The sequence below is a fragment of the Mchenga conophoros genome, linkage group LG11 (genome assembly GCF_057382185.1).
Source record: "Mchenga conophoros isolate Kocher_MC1m ecotype Shallow Benthic linkage group LG11, M_conophoros_male_GT1.1, whole genome shotgun sequence".
Classification (NCBI taxonomy): Eukaryota; Metazoa; Chordata; class Actinopteri; order Cichliformes; family Cichlidae; genus Mchenga; species Mchenga conophoros.
Genome location: NC_140536.1, coordinates 29,282,601 through 29,303,663, shown reverse-complemented (window position 1 = coordinate 29,303,663; position 21,063 = coordinate 29,282,601). Strand labels below are relative to the sequence as shown.

The window sequence follows — 21,063 nt, the reverse complement described above, 5'->3', positions numbered from 1 at the left end:
ATCAAAATCTACATATAATAAAAGATAAGGATCTTAATTTATAAAAATCTATTAGATAAATGCAGGTATGAGGTATGAGGTGTACAAAATGTTCTGCATTTGTCCTCGCGACAGCAGAGGTGAAACAGATATTAGAGAAAGTGGTCCACTGCCTGCCCAGTAAGTGGTGCAGATGGGGTCCAGGTTATCCATTACTTATCTACCATAGCCACAGTCATTTATATAACCTCTGCGTTACCTGATGGAGGAATCTACAAAGTGTGTTTATCCAAACTGTTGTTCTTGCATCTATACAGATGGTGTTTTTCACCTGCATGCCAACAAAACCCAACAAACAAATGATCTTTTTTTCTCTTTTCTTTAACTATGGAGTCATTTGCCAAGAGGAGAAGGTTCATTGCTTTAGTTTGCGTCACTCGAAAGACCTCGCGAAGCTGTGCAGTATAAGTCAAGACATGCCAGAACACATTATGCATCCTCATCTCTCATTAACCCTCTCAGGCTCAAATTAAGATTTTTTTTGCTAATGCACAACTAAGTCCTGCAGTGGTACTTCTGAGTAAAAAAATATGTATGTGGGGTAATCAGGTTGTTAGTTTTTAACTGTTGCAAATCGGCAACGCCTGCCTCGAGAGGGTTAAACACACCGGCCCAGCAACACAAACACACTGGGGATCAAATGGTTGACGCAAGAGCAACATCTGCTGACTGCAAGAGACACTGTCGTGGGCTATGTGCATTCTTTCATACTCACCCACTATAACACGCTGCTTTTTTTCTAACAGGCCAAATACTGGAATTCGAGTGTAAATGAGATAGAGGGGACTATCACAAATAATAAAGGAAAGGTTATCCACCGACTCTTTGGAAAGTGGCACGAAGCGGTTTTCTGTGGAGACCCGCCTTCAGCTACATGCATCTGGAGAGCAAGTATGAAAGTCTATCAAAATTAAGTAGAAAAAAAAACCTCTTCAATAATGCGTCTCCCTGTTATAGCTTCTCATGCTGTTGATGTCACTTGTGTACAATATAGATGCAATGCCAGTAGACCATGAGCAGTACTATGGCTTCACGAAGTTTGCAATTGAGCTGAACGAGTTGGACCCATCCCTGAAACTGCTGCTACCACCTACAGACACGAGACTACGAGTGGACCAAAGGTAAGAGGAAAAAAGTGAAAAACATTTAAAAACCCATTAGTATATTTCCATGCACTTACGCAGCCTGGTGATCGTCAGCTTAATTTTAATAAATGTCAGTGAGAAACATACAGGGGGAAAAGGTTAAAAACTAATTTAGATATAACATCTAATTTTCCTGCCAGAGGACTGTCAGACATAGCTGAATTAAAAACCAAAGCATTGCCAGTGAGTATCTAAGCACCACACCATCATTGATCTCAGTCACGTCCTGAAAAATGCACCTTGTGATCAAAAAAGTACAAAAATAGGCACTCGCGTTAAGAATAGTACGCAACTGCACGCCCTTTCAGGCTATCACAATCAAACTAATTTTAGCTCATCTTTTAAGTTTTTTAAGTCTGCAAACTAAATGCTGCTGCCCCGAGGTGCTGGAGAAAAAACAAAGCTCTCAGTACTTTGCCATCAAAGTATGAAGCTGCACTGCTTCCAGCTCTGCAAATAAGTGGTTATGTATTCTCCTTTTTAGCCCAAGCTCCACCGTCTTACAACGATCCAGAGGTAAAGTAAAATCAGCAGCCAATTTATATTTATATTATACCAGTTCTCTTAACTGTAGGCTTATTTACTTTTTTTGTTCAATATTTTGTCATAAATAATAGGAAAATGTATAGATTTCTATAAATTAAAGTGGAACAAGCTCACCGCCTTTACGCATACAGACTGTTTATGCCCACGTTGGAAATAACCCTGTGACAGGGCCATTCAAAAACAGGAAAACCCCTAAAATTCACTCAAAATGAGAAGGCGCGAGTGAAGATTATGCTTGGATGTGGAAGATTAATGTTTTAAACATCTGCATAATGAATGCGTCTGGGTCTCAACGGCAGACTGCTGGAGGAGGGGAAGTTGGAGGCTGCAGAGGAGCATAAGCAGAGGATTGAACAGCTGCAGAGAGACAGACGGAGAGTCCTGGATGAGAACAATGCAACACATCAGCCTAAATTTTTCAGGTACCCTGAGTATCTTAGCTTAAAACTTTCTCACCTAGAAAGTCACTTATGGAAAAGTGACCACATCTCCGCTCCTAATGGTGAAACACAACTTGTAAATCTGTCGTTGACAGTGTTAATTGCAGTTGTGCGTCTTTTCTGTCTCCACAGGAAGGCACAGGACGATACCTGGGTGAGCAACAACACGTACTGGGAGCTGAGGAAAGACCCTGGCTTTGCCCATGTAGATTTCCCTACACTGTGGTGACCGTGTGCTGCAGATCATACAAACATTTGGACCTGCACAGCCTCTACTGTGATTTGTGATCCAGACTGGTTCTGGTGATGTCTGTATCTCATTCTGACCATCCACATTCTGTACTGGAGTTCATCAGAGTTATTGCCTTAATAGCAAGTGCTTATCTGAGTTGTATAAACACATTTATGCAAACATATTATGAGAATGTTGCTCAATTTGCAGTAGGCCAATTTCATTTTTTTGCCTGCATTCCACATATTATGTTGTGCTAAACCACTTAAACTAAGAAAAGGAAAGATCCTTGGTATGAAGGATGAGAAGAAGAGTTTCATAGTTTATCTACACTAGCTTAAAATGTACTGATCAACTGGTTATGTTGGTTGTTGTCTTACCATGGACATTCTCTACCTCTGAGATAAACTAGCCTCGCTACGCCATTGATTCAGTGTAAACATCCGATATTTATTCTGCATCTGCCTGATGCCTTACTGGTTGTACTCAAACTTGTTTAATTTATTTTGTTGTACCTGCCAGATGTTTAAAAAAAATAAAACAAAAGTCTATGTTTCGTAAGGAATTCTTGCTAACAAAATATTGTGCAAGCGATCTCCGAATCCTTACTGAAGTGATTTTTCTGTCCGTTATGAGTAATTACTGCTTTTCGCTATGAATGTGTGAATGATTGTGCAACTATGAGCCGCTGTAGCAAACTCAGTCATATCTTTTTCACTTTATTCAGCACACCATTGTCTCTATGGACCCTGGGCTTTGGGACCAAAAAAAAGGGAAAAGAAATGTCCAAAAACTATGCTCCATGAGCTCAAATAAAATTTCTGATTGTTTTCTTTTTTGTTGAGTCTTTTGTGATTGTTTGTTCAAAAACACTGAAAGCAAATAGACAGTTGAAATAATTCCCTCTCATCTCAGATGATGAGTTGGCAGGTAGATAGCCTGATTATAATTTTGGTGCATAAAGGAAAAATGCAATTAATTTTAAACATGATGGGTCAGGAATGCCACACGAAAATGCCATTTAGAAAGCTATGAAAAGCAATTGGGGTATAAACACTAGGTTTACTGGGAATGTGAAGCAGTTCCCTGCTTCTTACTATACATATTCCTTAAGTGAAGTAGCAACTCTTAAAGGACTGGTAAAAGATCATCTGCTAAATTATAGAATTTTTTGCTCGTGGCTGCACTTCATCCCTTTATAATTTTCTTGGCTTTATGGGTTAAATCTCAGTGCCATCTAAATGGAAACCTGTGCATGATACTTTCCAATGAATATCCTGCAGTATACAGTAGATATGTTGCTACGTTTCACAAGTGTTGAGTGAATTGTTCCAATCACTTTAGAAACAGCCGTATGTGTTTGACGACGATTCGTGTTTATGGCTTGTTTTTGCCCGTCCTGCTAAGCAATGACCAGAGTTCAAGGTTAATGAGCAATTATGGAGCCGTGCAACAAGTAAAGGTTATCATTTATAAATAACGAATGCAGGAATGTTGTGAGAGTCATGTTGATGAAAAGAGTAAGATACCGCTAGTGATCCTTAGAGCCTGTCTGCATTTTTGACATCCTACAATATGATAAATGACTTTGAAAAAGGGCTCCTTGAGTCCACCTATTCTCTTTTGTTTTCTATTTTTTTTTTTTTTTACTCTAATAATTCACTGTAGTATAGTTTGTTTGTATTCTTTTTCTTTGTTTTGTTTGTTAATCCACGCTAGCGAACATGGGCTCATCAGATTGCTGGGTTATCTTAAACAGCCGCTAGGTGGCGACAAATGCAAATGAAAGCGGACTACTGATAATCTGTTTTTACAAAAATCCCCTATAAAATATTGTCACTGGTCAAATAGGACTGAATAAATTATAATGCAGAGCAGTAGATACATCAATGCAGTGTAATTAAGATACTTGTAAAATAGGTTATTTCTTTATTTTATATATATATAGTCCCTACATAAATCCAGTTGACAATTTACCAGTACAAGCAAATATAGAAGAGACATTATTATTATTATTATTATTATTATTATTATTATTATTATTATTATTATTATTATTATTATTATAAGCTGGATTGTAAGCGTACAGGAAGAAAGGCCATATATGCCATATATGTTTCGGCCTCTCCTACCGTGCAGAGGGCGGAGCCTTTTGTCCAAAACAAAGAGTGCAGGAAACCAGGCTGAGCTACTACAGAGGAACTGACTCCTGTAAAAGTCTGACCACTGGGGAGTTTCTCTTGCAGGTCACCAATAAAGCGAAGACTCCGTGGAAGCGGTAGGTGGAAAATTAGCCAGATTAAAAAAAAAAAAACTAGCATATTTCGTCTTATCTACAGTGACTGCTGTACCGATGGACTTTCGGTTTCCATAATAACCGGTGCTTTGATTGTTGTCGTGCAGCCTGGAGGTTTTAAATGTAAAGAGCTGTATGGTGTCTACTATGTTTTTGCTTGAAATGAGTACAGTGGCTGAAGTAGGAAGTTTATTTGTGTTTAGTCCTAAGGAGGAGCTCACATGGGTGAGGTCTTCTGTAGCTGTGTAGTAAACGCCTCCCCTCTCTTCTCTCGCTTTCAAAGCTTTATCCAGCCGAAAGATGTTTGCTCTGGCTACCAGAAACTTTGTGGAGGAGGTGGAAGATAACGGGTCCCTGATCCCAGTGACCAGCCTGAATGACACCATTGCTCTCCTGACGGTGGTGGTGAAGCGCAGGCGTTTCTGGTGCTGGCAAAAGTCCAAATATCTTCCCACTGATTTTAATCTCAATGATATACTAACAGGAGACACACCCATAAAGCCAGGTAAACCTCAAAAGCAGCACGAAAATGGCCGCATGTGTCACAGTTTACTCTCCCGAGATCACAGAAATTTGATTTTTTTTTTTAATATATTTATTTACCTTTTGCAGTTGTGGTTGAGACAGACTTCATCAAATACAGTGGGACATTTAGTGACAACATTCAGGGAACTGTGGATGCAAATTTTTCCAAATACAGCATTAAACTTCAGGGTGAAGACTCATCCAAACTCCAGTCATCTTTTGGAAGCTTGAAGAAAGAGGAGATTGATATGCAGAAGTTGCTGCAAGACTCAAAAGACAAGTTGGTTCACAATCTGTACCTGGTGTCACATGTAAAGTTGTTTCAAACACTCTAAACATCACCTGCCGATCAGCATGTTAAAGATCGCATTGGTGATCTTTGTCCAGCTGTAAAGTTTCACACAAAACACGATGCCCGGTTGAATATTAACGCAAGAAAAGATGATGTAGGATAAGTCACAATAAAATTTTGTTTCCAAGAATGTTCCTGGTGAAACTCACCACATTTTTCTTGTGTTAGGCTTCTGGACATGTCCCACTGTCTAATCCAGCAGACAAAGGAGAAGCAAAGACGGGTATTTGGGATTGTAAAGGATCGTATTGTAACCACTCAACCCTGTTCAGTCATAGAGGAGGTGCAGCAGGGAGGACAGTGTGGGGGAAATCTGAGCACCTGTGGCCCCAAGATGACTAAGGTACAATATCAAACCTCGTATCAGACCTAATAGTTGCTGGTATTTAGGGTTCGGTCAGTTTTTAAAGTTGCTAATACATTCCTATATTAAGTCAATAAGCTAAGTTCACAATACAAAATTCATAGGTCCTGTTGCCAGGTGAGCAATACATGTGCTGCTTTTACCCGGATGAGTTTCAGATCTGCGTGTGCCAGCTTTGCGTGTACATTTTGAAAGCAGAAGAGAATAAGAAGAAGTGGAATAAATCTTGCCCACTATGCATGAAACAGTTGCATTGTGGTTCCTCTTCAGAATTCGGGTCCTTCATTTATCCTCGGTTTTTCCTCTTCATTTCCAGAAATCAAAACTGGGAATTTATTGTTTATGTTCTAGCTACATACAGTACTGTGCCAAGGTCTGCAGACAGACTTGACATTCAAGGCTCTTCCTTGGATGTTGGCTGCCTTTTTTTCTGTTTTCTGCCAGGATGATCCTACACTGCTTCAATAACGTTGATGTCCGGGCTCTGAAGAGGCCAGTCCTTTTTGTCCTCCACTGGTCCAGTTTCCTTAGATTTTTTTTAAGGACACGGCACACCATACTGAGATGTGCCAAGCCTTCCACTAATAGCTCTTGGGTATCACCCTGTGTATGTCAAATTGTGTTATCTTTGATATATTTCCTACATTTAACCAAAGAAATGGGAACAGATTATGTGCTTTAACAGGCTGTTAGTAACAAAGTTATTATAGGCTTTTTTTTTTAATTAAAGATGGATTCAGTTGTAAATGTTAAGTGGCTTAAAAAAAATAAAGTAAATAAATAAATAAAATTCCTCTGAAGGGTCAGGTATAAGGATTGGAATGAAAATGAGTGAAAAAGCAGCCAGTGTCCAAAGAAAAACTATCAAAAGACATTCAGAAAGCCTGGAGAACTGTTGCCTAAGACCACTTTAAAAAAAAAATCACAAAAAAAGTGTGACTCCTTGGACCTAAAACTCTTATATTAAATTCCACTATAACCTTAAAGAAAATATTGAATCTTTTAATAATTCTTTAAAGTAGATTAATATTTGTGACACTCACTGAGGAATTTTGTTGCCATTTGTTCTGATTCGGTGTTCCTGTTTCTTCAGTTTTTATTGAAGGAGAACGCAAGCTTGGGCAATGACAGTGACATTACCATGGAGATTCCTACCAACACTCCAATAGCCTATAGCCTTGTAGAACTAAAGATCAAACACGATGGACAATATGGTGAGAAGTCATTCATTGTATTTGTAGAGTAACTGTCTTACTTCATGTTAATTTAACAAGAACTGATAAACTCAAAGTTATATTTAGTAATTGCAGGATCAGCATCATTAGTTCTAGGCTATTGTTGGAAATATCCATGTTCTGTCTCCTTGAACTATCACGTGCATTTTCCACAGAGCTGTGTGTATTGTCAGGCACCAATGGAGGCTTTGATAAAGTTGATGGTACTGCAAGAATGAAAGACCAGCCGTCTATTTCAGGAGCTCCTGCACATTCATCTGACAATAGCTGCCTTCAACAAGGTAAAGCACTGTTTTCGCCTCAGATTTCTTACCTTTTCCAGCAAAAAAACACACGATTGCATGCAGAGAAATGTCCTGCACACCAGAGCTGTAGAGCACATCAGGTTAGTATTTGTTTCTAAGGTTTTGTCACCACAGTGGAAAGTTTCCATGCATTATTACACTATAACTGAGCAACCGAGATCAAATGTTAGACTGAAAATGAGAGCATGTGATTGGCTAGTCTGTATGACGAGTTCTTATATATTGCATTCTGCTCTTTCCTCCGTGGATAGCTTCTCTCTCTGCTTTTCATTCTTTCCCATAACGCCAGAGTTATGGATATATCTGACAGCTCTGTGTTTTTTTTACAGTGTTCCTTATGTTCTAAAAAGGACGCTCCTACAAATACTTGCAAAACTAACTGTGTCCACTCTTTGCAACAGAGCCTTGAATTTTTTTTTGGCCTTAGATTCTTTGAAAAGGGCTCTATAAAAATACAGGTTATTATTATTTTTAATAATATTATTTTTATTAGTAGTAGTATTAGTATTAAAAGTCTACCGTTGGGATTTAATATAGAGGTGCAGTGTTAGTTTTACAGCTGAAAGGTGTGAACGCGGATATTTTGGTGGCTAGCCTTGTTGCCTATTCATATTTATAGGAGTTTCATCTTGATAGCACAAAATTTAAGGAGAAACATACAATTATACTTCACAAGGATTTGTGGCATACAGTTTAGCTCTAAATTTAATGCTGTAAAAAGCATGTCTTACTTTGGTTTGAGGATTTTTGATAGTTGGAGCGTTCATTTATTGGGAACGAGGGGGAAATGTTATGAGAACTGGGTTTCAGGTTTTTGTCACATTTCTACATAAAACTCGGTACATAATTAAAAAATCTCTGCATGTTTTTTCTCAGCAGTGCGCACACAGTTATTTTCATATAGTTTCCTTTTGATTAATGCCAGAATCTTAAAATATGTAATATATATTACCTTTACTTGTAGCTTCATGGCCACAGTAATATTTTCATTAACACAAGTATGAATCAGGATATGACTATAAAGGGTTTTGTGTTCCTCTACACATTGACATCACTCACTCCGTCATACTCCTTCATTGGGTGTGCTCGTTTTTCAGCCACTAATTTGCGCTGCTCTAGGCATGTAGTTATTGAAATGAACCAACTACATATTTGTATATAAATCAGCACATTATTAGTAAACTATCCACTTTCATGGGTGTACTTTTGTTAATGCAGATTCTTTGGCTCTTTGGCAAAAAATGGCATTTGCTTATTCTGTGTTGCGCTCCAGCAGCACCACACCTCTGCTGTATTCAAGTCAAAGGGTCTCAAAGATAAGAGACCTTGCTGCATCTTATCAGAAGGGTGTTAAACGTATTTGTAAACACAGTTTTGACCTATATTAAAAGGGTACAATACAGTACAGTTTACTCTTTAGTTTGCTATGGAAGTTATGTACTGACTGTATGATTTTATTGGGTGGAATTTTGAATCAGGACTTAACCTGCTTGGAATAAGCCAAGATAATAGTTTTGCATTCACTGGCCACAGCATGCATGCGTGTATTGACTTTTTTTTTAAAATAGCATGTATATACACATGCAGTGTTTTATTAGCTTCTACATATTGTTGTGGTTTACATCATCATAATCTCAGTTAACCTTTTTAACGTGCTCCGGGAGAATGTTTTATCTTTGACAGTGAATGACAAACTGTCCTTATTTTTCTGTCTTCAGAACTAGACCAACTGAGCGATCATTTCCAGCTGCTTTCAGCTCTTCCGGCATCCACCAGGTCCGCTCTGCTACAGCAGATTACAAAACTTTTGCAGGACCAGATCACCATTAGTGCACTTCAGGATGTGGTAAGAGGAACGAAGAGGTCTGGGCACTGGCACTGCACATTCACTAAAAGAAAATGGACATAATGAAATTCAGTTACGTTCCGTTTAAAGTCTGACCTGTCTCCTTCTCTGTCTCAGCTAGAGCAGATGTGCGTGGATAAGGGATCTGCCTCAGTTGACTTTAAAACAACAGCGTCTCAAAAACAGAATTTCCAGGCAATTCTGGATCTTTTAGAGCAGTCTAGTCAAGAGGAACCAACTGAAAAAAGCCGATCCACATCGCTTCACACAGCCCTTCACCTCTTAATCAGTGCATTGGATGGTGAGAAAATTTGTACTCTACAGTCATTACTTGTGGATTTCTTTTCATATACTAGAGACCTAGTATACCCACTTCATGCACACTGCAAGTTCTAAAAACTTAATGCAGGTTCCTTCATCATGCGTCTGTTTTGTCTTTCAGAGATGACAAATGATTGTCTTGCTGCCTTGGAAATGTGCTGCAGCCCTGCAGTGTTGGGGATATTGGAGCTACTGGTTAGTAAATCCTCTTTTTTATAAAATGGCACAACATGTTAAGCAGGTGTTTCTTTGTAAATTAAACATTGCACATTAAGTCAGCTGCCCCTTATGAATCTCTCAACACCTGTTCCAGGTGCAGTGTGCATCAAAAAATGGAGAGTTGCCTCTGAGCGCCGAAGCGTCGTCTGTACTGACAGAGGCCATCTATGGAAAGATCGAACATCTGTTTGCCTCCTGTAATGTGTCCCTGCGGAGAAATGGGAACATGGTGAAGGCAGAAATAAACAAGCAGCCAGGAAATCCTCTGGTCCTGTGTATCGTGATTCGAAGTCTTGCCTCATTAGCTCAGGGTGTTTGAACTGAAACCTGCTTTACAGCCACCAGAAACAAGTGTCACAGTGGAATTAGGTAAATGGAAACATGTAAATAATTCTTTTTGTTATTTTAATAGAATATTTTAAGGGGTGCTACATGACCAAGAAGTCATTCTAAAAATACTGAATACTTGATCTGGACTCATATGTGATTACTCAATGTGTTTAAAAAAATAATAATAATAATAATGAATTAATAGTCAGACTTGATTTTTATGTGAATAAATATGCAAAATTGTATCTATTTTTTTGTAACTTTGGCAGTTTCCTTCAAATAAAAAATGATTTTGAGCTGTTGTCTGATTGTATAAAAAAAATTATGAACCATATTATAAAATTATCATGGGTGTGGTGCTTAGCACAATCCTTTCCCAGCAGAGGTTTCGGGTCTGTATCCCGGTTGAAGCCTCCCTGTGCAGAACATATTCCTTGGAATGTGAGATTATATAGTCGTTACAACTTAATTCACATCTAAGTGCGCAAAAAGAAGCGATAACCTAAATATGGTCATCTCAGGCACACAGCTTGCAGCAATATCCCTATAGACAAATCTATTATGCTCCTGGTTCTGATTATGTTGGGCATTCTCATGGGAAAAAAAAACATGCTTTGTCTCTCAAACTACCATCATGTTTTATTATTAACATCTTATTAACAGTATATAATTATGTCATCATCACTAAGATTGTATTCAAATCAATTGTTCTGAGCAATAACTGTTTCTCAAACGTGGACTGATCACATTCTTTGACAATATTATAGCAGTAACATTTCAGGTTATTTTTACTCTCAGATCAATTATTAATTCTCCAATGAGCTCCATCTTCAGGATCTTTGACGCTCATAACACAAACCTCATTCTGCACCACCCTGGCTTGTGTACATTTAAACTTTTTGTGTCATTTGCTACTACATACACTTTTGATTTTTAATATGCCTGAATGTAGCATGTTTGTCGGCAAGTTTGCTTAAAGAAACACACCTAAAACACAGCGGATCATTAGAAAACACCAGTTATTTATTTGACATCTGAAAATACATCTTATGTGAAATCTTGTAAAATATAATTTTATAAGTAAATATGAATTTTATTTAAAACTGTTAAATTTTAGTACATATCACATCAAAAGGGATGTTTCACTGAGGTGCAGTACCCTGTTTGAGAGTCCTGTGGAAAGTCTTTCTTTGAAAACACAAACACAGCAACAAATACTCAGAAACATTTACATGATCCAAACGTCTGACACAGAGTCAGCGTATTTAATGTAATATCTTTCGTGCTTGAGTTAAAGAGCCATAGGTAAACACTACAGGATTAGTTTTCTTCCTGTACAACTTCATACAGTGACTGGCAAATCGTTTTCCATTCATTAAGTTTGGCTGAGGAGTTAAATGTTTGCCTCCAGGAGGAAAAAAGGTCTCATATATATGACACTATTCTACACGAATGACAAGTCTGTAATGACAGAATGAGATGAGAAACTGGACGCATAAGCACTGTAAACTGTAACACTGAGGTATTATTCTTTTCAATGAGCGAGCCCTCATTTTTATGTAGAATAAATACAACTTAACTGATCTTACATACAGATGTAACATTAAAAACTGGGTTTGCTTTCAAAAGCATCTGACACGAGTGCCAGTACTCTTCCAATCCATGTGAGTAAAAAATATCATTTAAAAAATACTTGCCAATAAATAAGTACACTTCCTATGTGTTGTGAATTGCATAGTGTGCTAGAAAGGAATCTGGCAATTCAGGTTAAGGTGACTCTGATGCAACTTTGTGTGAGACCAAATTCACACAGGCTTGACGTCCAACACTTACTTTGTGTGCAGCACAGTGTTGAATCCCCTTTTATCCTAAGCCTGGCACCTCCAACAGCAGCTTCTCTCCAGTGGGGGGTAAAATATCAGTAGACCCAGCTGACTGGAACCCACTGTGGCTCTATGATTAATTGCTCCACTGCTTCCTGGAGCTTGTCAAAGGCTTTGTCCAGATTGTCATTAACAATAGTCAGGTCAAAGTAGTGGCTGTATGCCCGGCGGATCCTGGCGCTCTCGTCTACAGTCTTCTTCAAATCATTCTCCTGTTACAGAAAATGGATTAAGCCCATTTATAGAAGGGAAGCCACAGCCATTACAGTGACAACCACTGTAAAATCCCACCATCGTATTTAAGAATGTTTCATCGGCTTAAAACTTACCGTGAGTAGTTTGGTCGTAAGTCCAGCATCTACCACAGCTTTGTGCATAGCTCTTAGTGTGTCCAGCTCAGGAGCAGCAATAAATACCACAAACGGCATAAACTCAGCAGTCTTCAACACTTTCAGGGCCTGGGCATAAAATGTGATGTCACTACCAAAGCTTTTAGGAAAAGCAGATCCAGATATTGAGTGCGTGCATCTTTGACCGACCTGAGGGTTAACATCTAGGATACAGGTACGGCCGGCAGCCACCACTTCATGGATAGAGTCGATCTTGGTTCCATAAAGGTTGCCATCGTACTCGCCGTGCTCCAGATAGCGGCTCTCTTTGATGTCCTTCTCCATCTCTTCCCGTGTAACGAAACAGTAGTTTTGCCCATCTTTCTCCTCTTCTCTGGGACGGCGTGATGTAACTGAATGTAGAAGGTAAGAAAAGGCATTTCATGCAGCCTGACGGGTCTAAAGTCTGAACATTTCGGTGGTCTCAGGTCTATGTCTCACACATGCACGCACTCACATGGGACAGTGGTTCCATATCTCAGGGGATTCACGACAATAAGCCTGTTCTTTAGGCTCCGCCTCCCAACTCCCTGAGCTCCAATCAGAACCAGCGTTTTCCTTTGGAACGGGGGCATCCTGGCTACCTCTTCATAGGTCTGCAGCTCGTAACGATCAAACTCTGTTGAAGGCGATACAGAGTCAGTACTGTGTCACCATTTTAAAAAATGTAAATATTTAAGCGCGAAAACCCTAAAACTGCAGGTAATACACACCTGCATTCTTGGTAGTGAGGTACATCATTTTTTTCTTTTTTTTCTTTCCAGTCAGAGTCCCACAGAGCATCCCTGAGTCAAATGCACAAAGTATTAGTGCTCTGCATTTTGGTGCTGAAATCTAACCTTCATTAAATCTATACAAGAGCAGCTGGTACGGTTGGAAAGAGTCATACTAACCTGTACCTGACGTGTCCCAGTCTCTCCTCACAAAGGCTTTTCTCTTCTCCTCCAAGACCTGACTAGGGATGAGGCCAGTGGCTCCACCAACAACTTTCCGTGCCTATACAGGGGTTAGAGTAGTTGAGAGATGCTTCAGACTCTTAATTTAAATATATAGAAAGAAAAAAACTATTTGATGGTTATTAATCTTTTAGAAAGCTGTAGATTCTTACAAACTGACTCAGAACTCGCACCAAGCAGCACTTTCGCCATTGGGGAGCAGCAATGGCTTTAGAGTTCTGCAGTGAGTCTTTGATGTAACCTATGTAAGTGGCCAACGTTGTTGCCAACATTCATGGTTGTGTGTAGTGTATTATGTATTAACTACTTTGCGATCCTTGTGTTTTACATATTGTGGCAGCCATAAATTTCCAGTAATATGAGCACACTCACCTGCCACCAATTGGGGTCTTCCTTGTTGACTACATGAATCACATCTCCTCTGGAGAAGGCCAGACCCGCCTCTTTACAAGGGATCAGGTTATCTGTGGCTGGGTTGTAGTTGAAGTGTGACTTCACATAAACCTGCAATTTAACAGAGGTGAGGTGTAAATCTGTACTGTGACATTACAACACTTAATTAAGCTGCAAAAAAACTACATATGTCTCATGACTCTTGATTTTGAAATACAATATGAAAGTAAACCTTCTTCTTTCCCAGTCAGAAGTCAAAAGCCTGAGTGAGTTGGACCACATACAACTCTTAAGTGTGAACAGGAAGAAACATTTTCACTCTTACTAACAGTAGATAATTTATCGTCCTCAGTACAAAGTACCAATAGCCTTATGATGTAATTTTACCTAAGGCTTCTCAGTGTCAGCTGCTATGTGTGCTCCATTGAATAAAGTGGTGCATGTCCTACTTGGTGTGTGGAGTGTTATTAATAGATTCCCATGGGCTCAGTTTTCAAGAACCTGGTATTCAGAGATCACTCAGCTCTCAATCAATATATATTATTCATTAGAGCACAATTTCAGAATATATTATTGCAAATCAAATCAAATACCAACAGCAAATATTAAGGTGCATTTATATGACTGAATGTAACTTAATATTATATGAAAAACTCTAAAACTAAGAAAAATGTCATTAAAAGCAATTCATCTTGCATCCAACTTATTAATTAAACATCCATCCACCCATTTTCATCCGCTCATCCAGGGCTGGTCGTGAGGACTGAAAAACTAAACTAAGATTATCAATCACCTCCAGGTGAATTCAGAAAATGAAACCTCCTTTTTCTGTACCTGTGGAGGTGCTGGTGTGTCTTTGTAGCTTGGCAGGACCTTGAGTGTAATACTCCCGCTGCAGTCCCTCAGCAGCTCCTGGAGCACATGTGGGTCGCTGCCGACCTCTCGACCATTCACCTCTCGGATTATGTCCCCTGTGTGCAGCATGCCTTGCCTGTCAATTGAGCTTCCGTGCAGGATCCGGGCTATCACCATCTCTCCTCGCACCACACGGAATGTCACCCCCTGAAAGAGAGTAAGAGTCAATAAAGTACTGTACATCCGCACTTCATAAATCATAGAGGAGGCCAGTTTCATGCGTTGGTCAGGTTCCTCTAAAAGATGATGATTAACTATGTAAGGCTGAGTCACTGCATCCTAACAGATAGTCAGTGAAAGGGCATGTGTAAAACTCTTTGCAACTTAACAGGAGTGTTTACCAATGCCTTGCTAACTCACCAGTGGTTCCCCAGCTTTCTTCTGGATGCCAATCATCCTGACAGCATCAGCTGGCATCAGTGAACTGGTCATCATGGAATTACTGTTAACTGCAGTCTGCGATGTTTCATAGCACTTTGCAGCCACTTTGTCATGAGCTTCTATCAAACACTAAGACAGAAGAAGAAGAGAAAAATACACACAGAAAGAAATGACTTAACAATATGTTTCTTGGAAAAATGAAAAAACACTCCAACATGCATTACATGAATTACTATGAACAAATGAAGACAAACTGCACTGCCAATAGACTAACTGAAAAATATCCCCAAGCAGTTACAGACAGTGAAGACAAACAACATTAGATTTACTCAAACAGTGCGTAGGAATCCTCTCAATACTCTCCGAAACAAATTAGTTGATAGTAAGAAAGCGAGACCAGTTAGGTGAAGCTTGCAGACAGGTAAATCAGAAGAAATGAGGTAGGGGTTGGAGAAGCAGCTCTGGCTTCCATTTCCACTCCAGTAAAAAGCCCCACCCCACCACTGAATAAGACTTAAGGTACCTTGAAGTGTGGCTCCTGCAGGATTTTGACAAGCTCAGCAGCGGCAGCATCCTTATCTGTGAGATTGTTAAGGGCATCCAAGATCTCAGTGACAAGCTGAACATTATCATCCCGCACGGCTTGTAACGCAACTTCCTCCAGACGCTCATGTGCCTAAACACAGACATGTCCACCAAAAGAGTGTACACAGCAAGTCAATGTTTGTATCAAGCATGAGGTAAATTTGGTTAGCCTTACAAACTGTGATTTTATAGCATAATAACATTCCCAAAGCTGCAATTACCACTTGATGTTTTTTCTATATTTCTGCCAAGCAGCCAGATTACACTTTAGATCCACTCAGTGGACCTGTTTGTTCCACTGAGTGGATTTATAAAGTTTGAAAACTGTGGCGTGAAGGTTGTGATTTTAGGAATTTGGACTATATTTTGCACATGTGGAAGCATGGGGGCTTGCAAGTTGTTAAGAATGGACTATGCCATTATGTTCCTCAGCCAGAGTTCTGAATGACTTCTTAATACCATCTTACTAACAAAAACACTTCCATAATTGTCATAATTCCATAATTTAATCCATAATTGCACTGGCTACAACAGCAGGCATTCATAAAAACCCACTTGCTGATATTTTTATTGAATTTTAATATATCCAAACATTTTAAACAACTCAATAACAAAAAATATATATATATATCACAGTGAATTACTTTACCACCTACACCAAGAACAAGCGGGCTTTGTTTCTGTTAAACTATCACTGTGATATGCAGAAGAATGAAGGAAAATTAAGAGCAGAATATAAAGTAACAAGGGATTCAAATCCATTTAATATGATTGATGGGCCATCTGTGTAAAATAGTGTATTTTGTTTTTTTAAAGCTACAAACTCTTGTTACAAAATAAGGACAAGAGTTTCTCTTTGTGGACGGTTTTCTATAAAAAGCTGTCTATTTATAGTTATGGTAGTTAAACCTGATGACCTCAATCTGCACTGGAGATATTTTTTTCAGAATGTTATGTAAGCCATTTGTTCTTCATGCTGTAAGCCTCTTTATTTGTGTGTCAAATTGATTGATCTAATTTTAAGAGGTTTTCTGTTTTTACTTAAGCTTCAACATGAACTTAAATTTGTGGTGATTAAATAAAAATAAAAATACAAAAAAGCTGTGCTATACAGCCCTGCAGAGAGTAGACCTTTGTGTTTTACTCTTCCGATGACAGGAAGGGTATTAGATTGCAGTAGCTAGATTTCTGGTAACTAACTTAAATGTGGACACAAGAAAAAGACACACAACAAGTAATCAGTTCATGTGATTACAACTCTTGCACATAAAGCATGAATTCCCCATTTCTCCCGTCTCCACACATGAGAAAACACCAGCTACAATTCACTTCCTCTGTCCTACACAGACTTCTAATCTACTTCACTTATAGCTAACAGAAAAATCGACCTGATGAAATTATGGTGAGATGTATCTGTGCATGTGTTTGTAGGAAGTGGAGAACAAGCAAACAGAAGTGGTTTCAGCGAGTGCACAACATACCTTAGCAAGGGAACGGACGATGGGGCTCTCCATGATCCCTCTGAGGAAGATGAGGTCAATATCTTTGGCTCCTGTGCCTGATGGCATGTCTCTCAGGTTCTCCAGCACCTGTTGCATGGCTGTAGAAGAACAGATAAACTTAAATGATTTAGCTAACCATTTGCCAACTGCTCTCTTTACTTCTTTTAAGCTCTAAAATGAACTGCTATGTAAAAACAGAGGCAGAAATACTAGTGAAAAACCAACCTCGTGACCAGCAGTAATAAATATAATTAAAATTCAGAGCCAGTGGAAAACTATTTCAGTATACTACGAATGGACAAGGCAAGAACAACAAGTGGGGAGCGAATCAATGGGCCAATTCAAAGAACATTGCTCATTTCCATTGCAACAGCAACAAGGACGCACGGTCACCAAGGAATTGTTTCACTAATAGCTTTGTCTCGTAGTGACTAGTGACACAGGTCAAATTATTATTATTATTTTACTTCTAGCAACAAAATTAATGCAACATCTTGCTTGTCACCAAGAAAGACGTAGCAATAAAAACACTTGTCATTTTTTTCTCTTTTGTTTATATGAGGAGTACAACACTGAATTAAAATGTAATCTGAACAGATGAGCCTGAAACGTTTTTATCAAGAGAACCATGTATTAAACATAGTTTTTTCTACATTTTTGTCCATAAAAAAAGAACAAATGGAATTGTTGACAGGCGGCCAAAGGCACCCCCACAACTATCTCTGAGAAGTGGGCACAGTACCATTCAAATGGTAATTAAATGGCAAATATGGTAAACAACACTGCTGCAATTCCTGTGCAAAAGGCTAGTCGGGGACTTTGTCTCTTATAGCTTACCTGAGCCAGACTTTGCGTTGGCCACAGTCATGTTTATTATTCCACAGCTCAGGATGGTGAAACTCCCTAAACACGGTCAAAAGCCACCCAATTGCTGTTTACAGAAACCAGAGCAACTGGAGAGCTGCAGGATGTAGGAAACCCACTCGAGTCAGTACAGTATCACACTAAACAAGCCTTTTTCAATGATTAGAATCAAGCCTGCATTTACTGCTGTATGAGTGATAAACAGATGCAGAACGGAGAGCAATTAGAAAAGAAAGCATTTGTTGGTCTTTGTGTTTTATGCATGTTAGCACAAAGGGCACTCATGAATTAAGCAGATGACAAAGAGGGTGATTGAATGACAAAGGATGAGTCTTCCATCCTTCTGGCTAAAGGTTGTGCCAGCCACACACAGAGAGGGCCCTGGGGATTTTCTGTGCAAACACGGTCTCCAAACAGAGTGAGGAAAAAAAACTCTCGAACTCCCTCAATACACAGTAAGACAGTCGACTCAGGAAGCCTTGTTTGACTACAGATTGTGAACTGTATAAACATAAATGAAACACTGTATTCTAGCTATGCACTATCAACAAAAGCAGCAAAACAACCATGCTGACCTAAAACAAATACCAAAAAAACATGGCAACAACTCACCTAGTTACTGATTTCAGATCATCAGTGCAGCAGGCCAACACCGAGCCCCACGTTTTCTAAAAAACACTCATCTGGTACCTCTGGACTAATGAGAGAATGGAGGGAGAATAATCAGAAATTGAGCAAGACCGTTTTAACACCATTATAACTATCAATAAAAGCAAATCATGATAAATACGCAACTCCCTACCCTTAGGGTCCCTTTATTGTCCACACTTCTCCTGCCCATTCAATGTTATTGTAATGCAGTCATTGTGATTGGCCAAGATGATCACATGACCACTGTCTATTTAAAGAGGAATTTTATTTTAAAGCTTAAAGGAGTCAAATTATGGACCTACATTTTATCCGATTTAAAGTAATCAAAAAATAAATCATGTAGTAAAACAGTTATAATTTGTATGGGACGCGTGATTTTGGTATATTATATTTACATTAGTTAAATATTCTGTTTTACTTCTCAATTACATTTTTCAGTTGTTTCGTTTGCATTATACACAATATATTCTACGTAGGGCAGACAGCATTTCGTTGGTCCGTATCCTTAGCATTTGAATAAGGTAAATGTTTAAACATTACTTCAAGGAAAATAAAACCTATGCACATCACAGCTGTTCTCATAAGAGTGTTCTCTCTTCTTTCTTTAAACTCCTGCAGCACTTCTTAGAAGAAGCTGAAATTGTCACCAAACCTCAGGCAGGACGAGTGACTTATAAATGTGTTCTCTGCAGCGGTTAAATTAACTGATGTCAAGCTACACACGCACTGGGCACGTGTAACCACTTCAACGTCAGGTAGCTTAGCTGAAATGGTAAGTAGAAGCCGTGAATACTAATTTTGGCGTTAATTACAACGACCAGTTGCTGGTTGAAATAAACTAAACCGTAGGTCTCTACTCTCAGGGCGTCTTGTCATTAACACCAGAGCTCGTGCCGTGTCCGTTTGGATCTCATATGCGGGCGAATTAGCAGCGCTAACTAGCAACTACGAGTGGCGTGCGCTCTAAGTTTTATTTTTGGCCGACAAATAATACTAATAATACATAATAACAGACATGCCAGCAAAATTTAAACAGGCTAGCTTCGGTAGTTAACGCTCAGTTAGTATCGGCCCTTGCAGCAGAGAAGTAAAATCAGCTAAAGTTAGCTTTGTAGTAGCTAATAGTAATATGTGGCTCATAGTAGCTACTTAACATTAGCCAGTGGCACAGTGAAATCCGAGAAACTACTAGGTCCCGTACCGTTACATAGCCTCACATAAACAAATGAATGAATGAAATATACTTTACCCAGTTAAATCAGTTTCCAGTCAAGCTTTCATTCTTTTCTTTATTCCGGAGTTTTATAATTCGCCGATCATTCGCGCACGAATAAGTTGTTACTGCGTTTTCAGAGTGCGTGCCTGCATGCGCCCCTGCTCTCAGTTCCCAGTCCACTCACGCACTGCTAATGTCATCCAGTGCCGTTCAAGTTATATCTAGTGCAGCGAAAACCCGCAGTCTTCTCATATAACTTTCTGTTACACTAAAATAAATAACGGTAGAAATATTAAGTAGAGTAAATGTTTATGTATGAAAGTAAGCTGTAGCAAAGTTGTTGCCCTCTTCAGATTTTTATGACCCCGTTAATGTACTTTTTGTTTTGTTTTTGACTAAATGTATTTTAACAACAGTACTTTGTTGAATTAAATATGCGAGTACTGTAAATTAAAATATACAGTTGCCTTTTGACCACCTATTGTGCCTTTTCATGGTTTTTATGAATAGGGATGAATATTGAGTCAATTATCCATTACTGAATTGGTTTATAGGTCTCATCCTTTATCTATTTCGTGTATTGATTCCTGATCTACTGTGAGTAAGCGAGTGTGTGTGTAGTCTTTAAAAACAAGTCGACTGAATGTCTAACCTTATATACAGATTAGTTTCTCTGCTGACTCCAGAAAAGCATGCACAATGATGACAGCTCATATTGCATAGCAAACAGCACAGCTAAGAACTAAACTGGAAGGATACGCTTACCCCAAGAGATACTGTAAGCCTCACTGCCATCTTTGAGTCCTGTAATAATTGTTGCCATGTCTGGCAACAAATAACCTCATCTGCACAACCGACATTCATAAAAAAGTGACATTTTCTCTCAAGGCACATAGAGACTACCATAGCATTGCATGATTTGCTTTTATGTATCCAGGTCACTTGATGAGATTAAAGTGTTAATCTGTTGTGAGTTAGGGTGGAGGCAAATCTCAGTAGGCTTGATAAAAGAGGTAAAAGTAAAGCTGAGAAAAACACTTTGATGTACTCACATTACTAATTTCTATTTCACATTTCCCCTAAATAGGACTCTTGCAGCAGACATGTTTTAAAAGCTATTTGCCCCACTTAAG

At 38.9% G+C, this 21,063-nt stretch overlaps 3 protein-coding genes across 7 annotated transcripts in view; 2 read left to right on the top strand and 1 right to left on the bottom strand.

The window, feature by feature from the left end:
- Positions 1-3,238, top strand: part of osbpl3b (oxysterol binding protein-like 3b) — a 36,391-nt gene extending 33,153 nt beyond the window's left edge. For both annotated transcript variants that reach the window (XM_085292331.1, XM_085292329.1), the window contains 4 exons: positions 786-930; positions 1,034-1,160; positions 2,030-2,152; positions 2,303-3,238. In XM_085292331.1, the coding sequence (XP_085148457.1) occupies positions 786-930; positions 1,034-1,160; positions 2,030-2,152; positions 2,303-2,399 (492 nt within the window). In that variant the 3' untranslated portion in view covers positions 2,400-3,238. The remainder of the gene's footprint in view (positions 1-785; positions 931-1,033; positions 1,161-2,029; positions 2,153-2,302) is intronic.
- Positions 3,239-4,542: 1,304 nt separating this feature from the next.
- Positions 4,543-10,491, top strand: gsdmeb (gasdermin Eb). The gene is made up of 10 exons (XM_085292328.1): positions 4,543-4,680; positions 4,982-5,203; positions 5,311-5,503; positions 5,744-5,918; positions 7,033-7,153; positions 7,330-7,455; positions 9,198-9,325; positions 9,443-9,626; positions 9,768-9,841; positions 9,960-10,491. The coding sequence occupies exons 2-10, from the start codon at positions 4,999-5,001 to the stop codon at positions 10,182-10,184; spliced, it is 1,431 nt and encodes a 476-aa protein (XP_085148454.1). The 5' UTR covers positions 4,543-4,680; positions 4,982-4,998; the 3' UTR covers positions 10,185-10,491.
- A 706-nt stretch (positions 10,492-11,197) lies between these two features.
- Positions 11,198-20,821, bottom strand: pals2a (protein associated with LIN7 2, MAGUK p55 family member a). 4 transcript variants are annotated; one of them, XM_085292321.1, is made up of 14 exons: positions 20,696-20,821; positions 18,676-18,760; positions 18,037-18,160; positions 17,179-17,297; positions 15,636-15,788; positions 15,092-15,241; positions 14,651-14,878; positions 13,796-13,927; positions 13,361-13,463; positions 13,181-13,252; positions 12,925-13,086; positions 12,618-12,820; positions 12,408-12,536; positions 11,198-12,290 (listed from the first exon to the last, which is right to left on the bottom strand). In XM_085292321.1, exons 3-14 carry the CDS (start codon positions 18,065-18,067, stop codon positions 12,114-12,116), a joined length of 1,659 nt encoding a protein of 552 aa, XP_085148447.1. In that variant the 5' UTR covers positions 18,068-18,160; positions 18,676-18,760; positions 20,696-20,821; the 3' UTR covers positions 11,198-12,113. The 4 variants fall into 4 exon arrangements, with proteins under 4 accessions (XP_085148447.1, XP_085148445.1, XP_085148446.1 ...); XM_085292319.1 differs by lacking the exon at positions 20,696-20,821 and adding an exon at positions 19,964-20,196; XM_085292320.1 differs by lacking the exon at positions 20,696-20,821 and adding an exon at positions 18,866-19,030.
- Between the last annotated feature and the right edge of the window lie 242 nt (positions 20,822-21,063).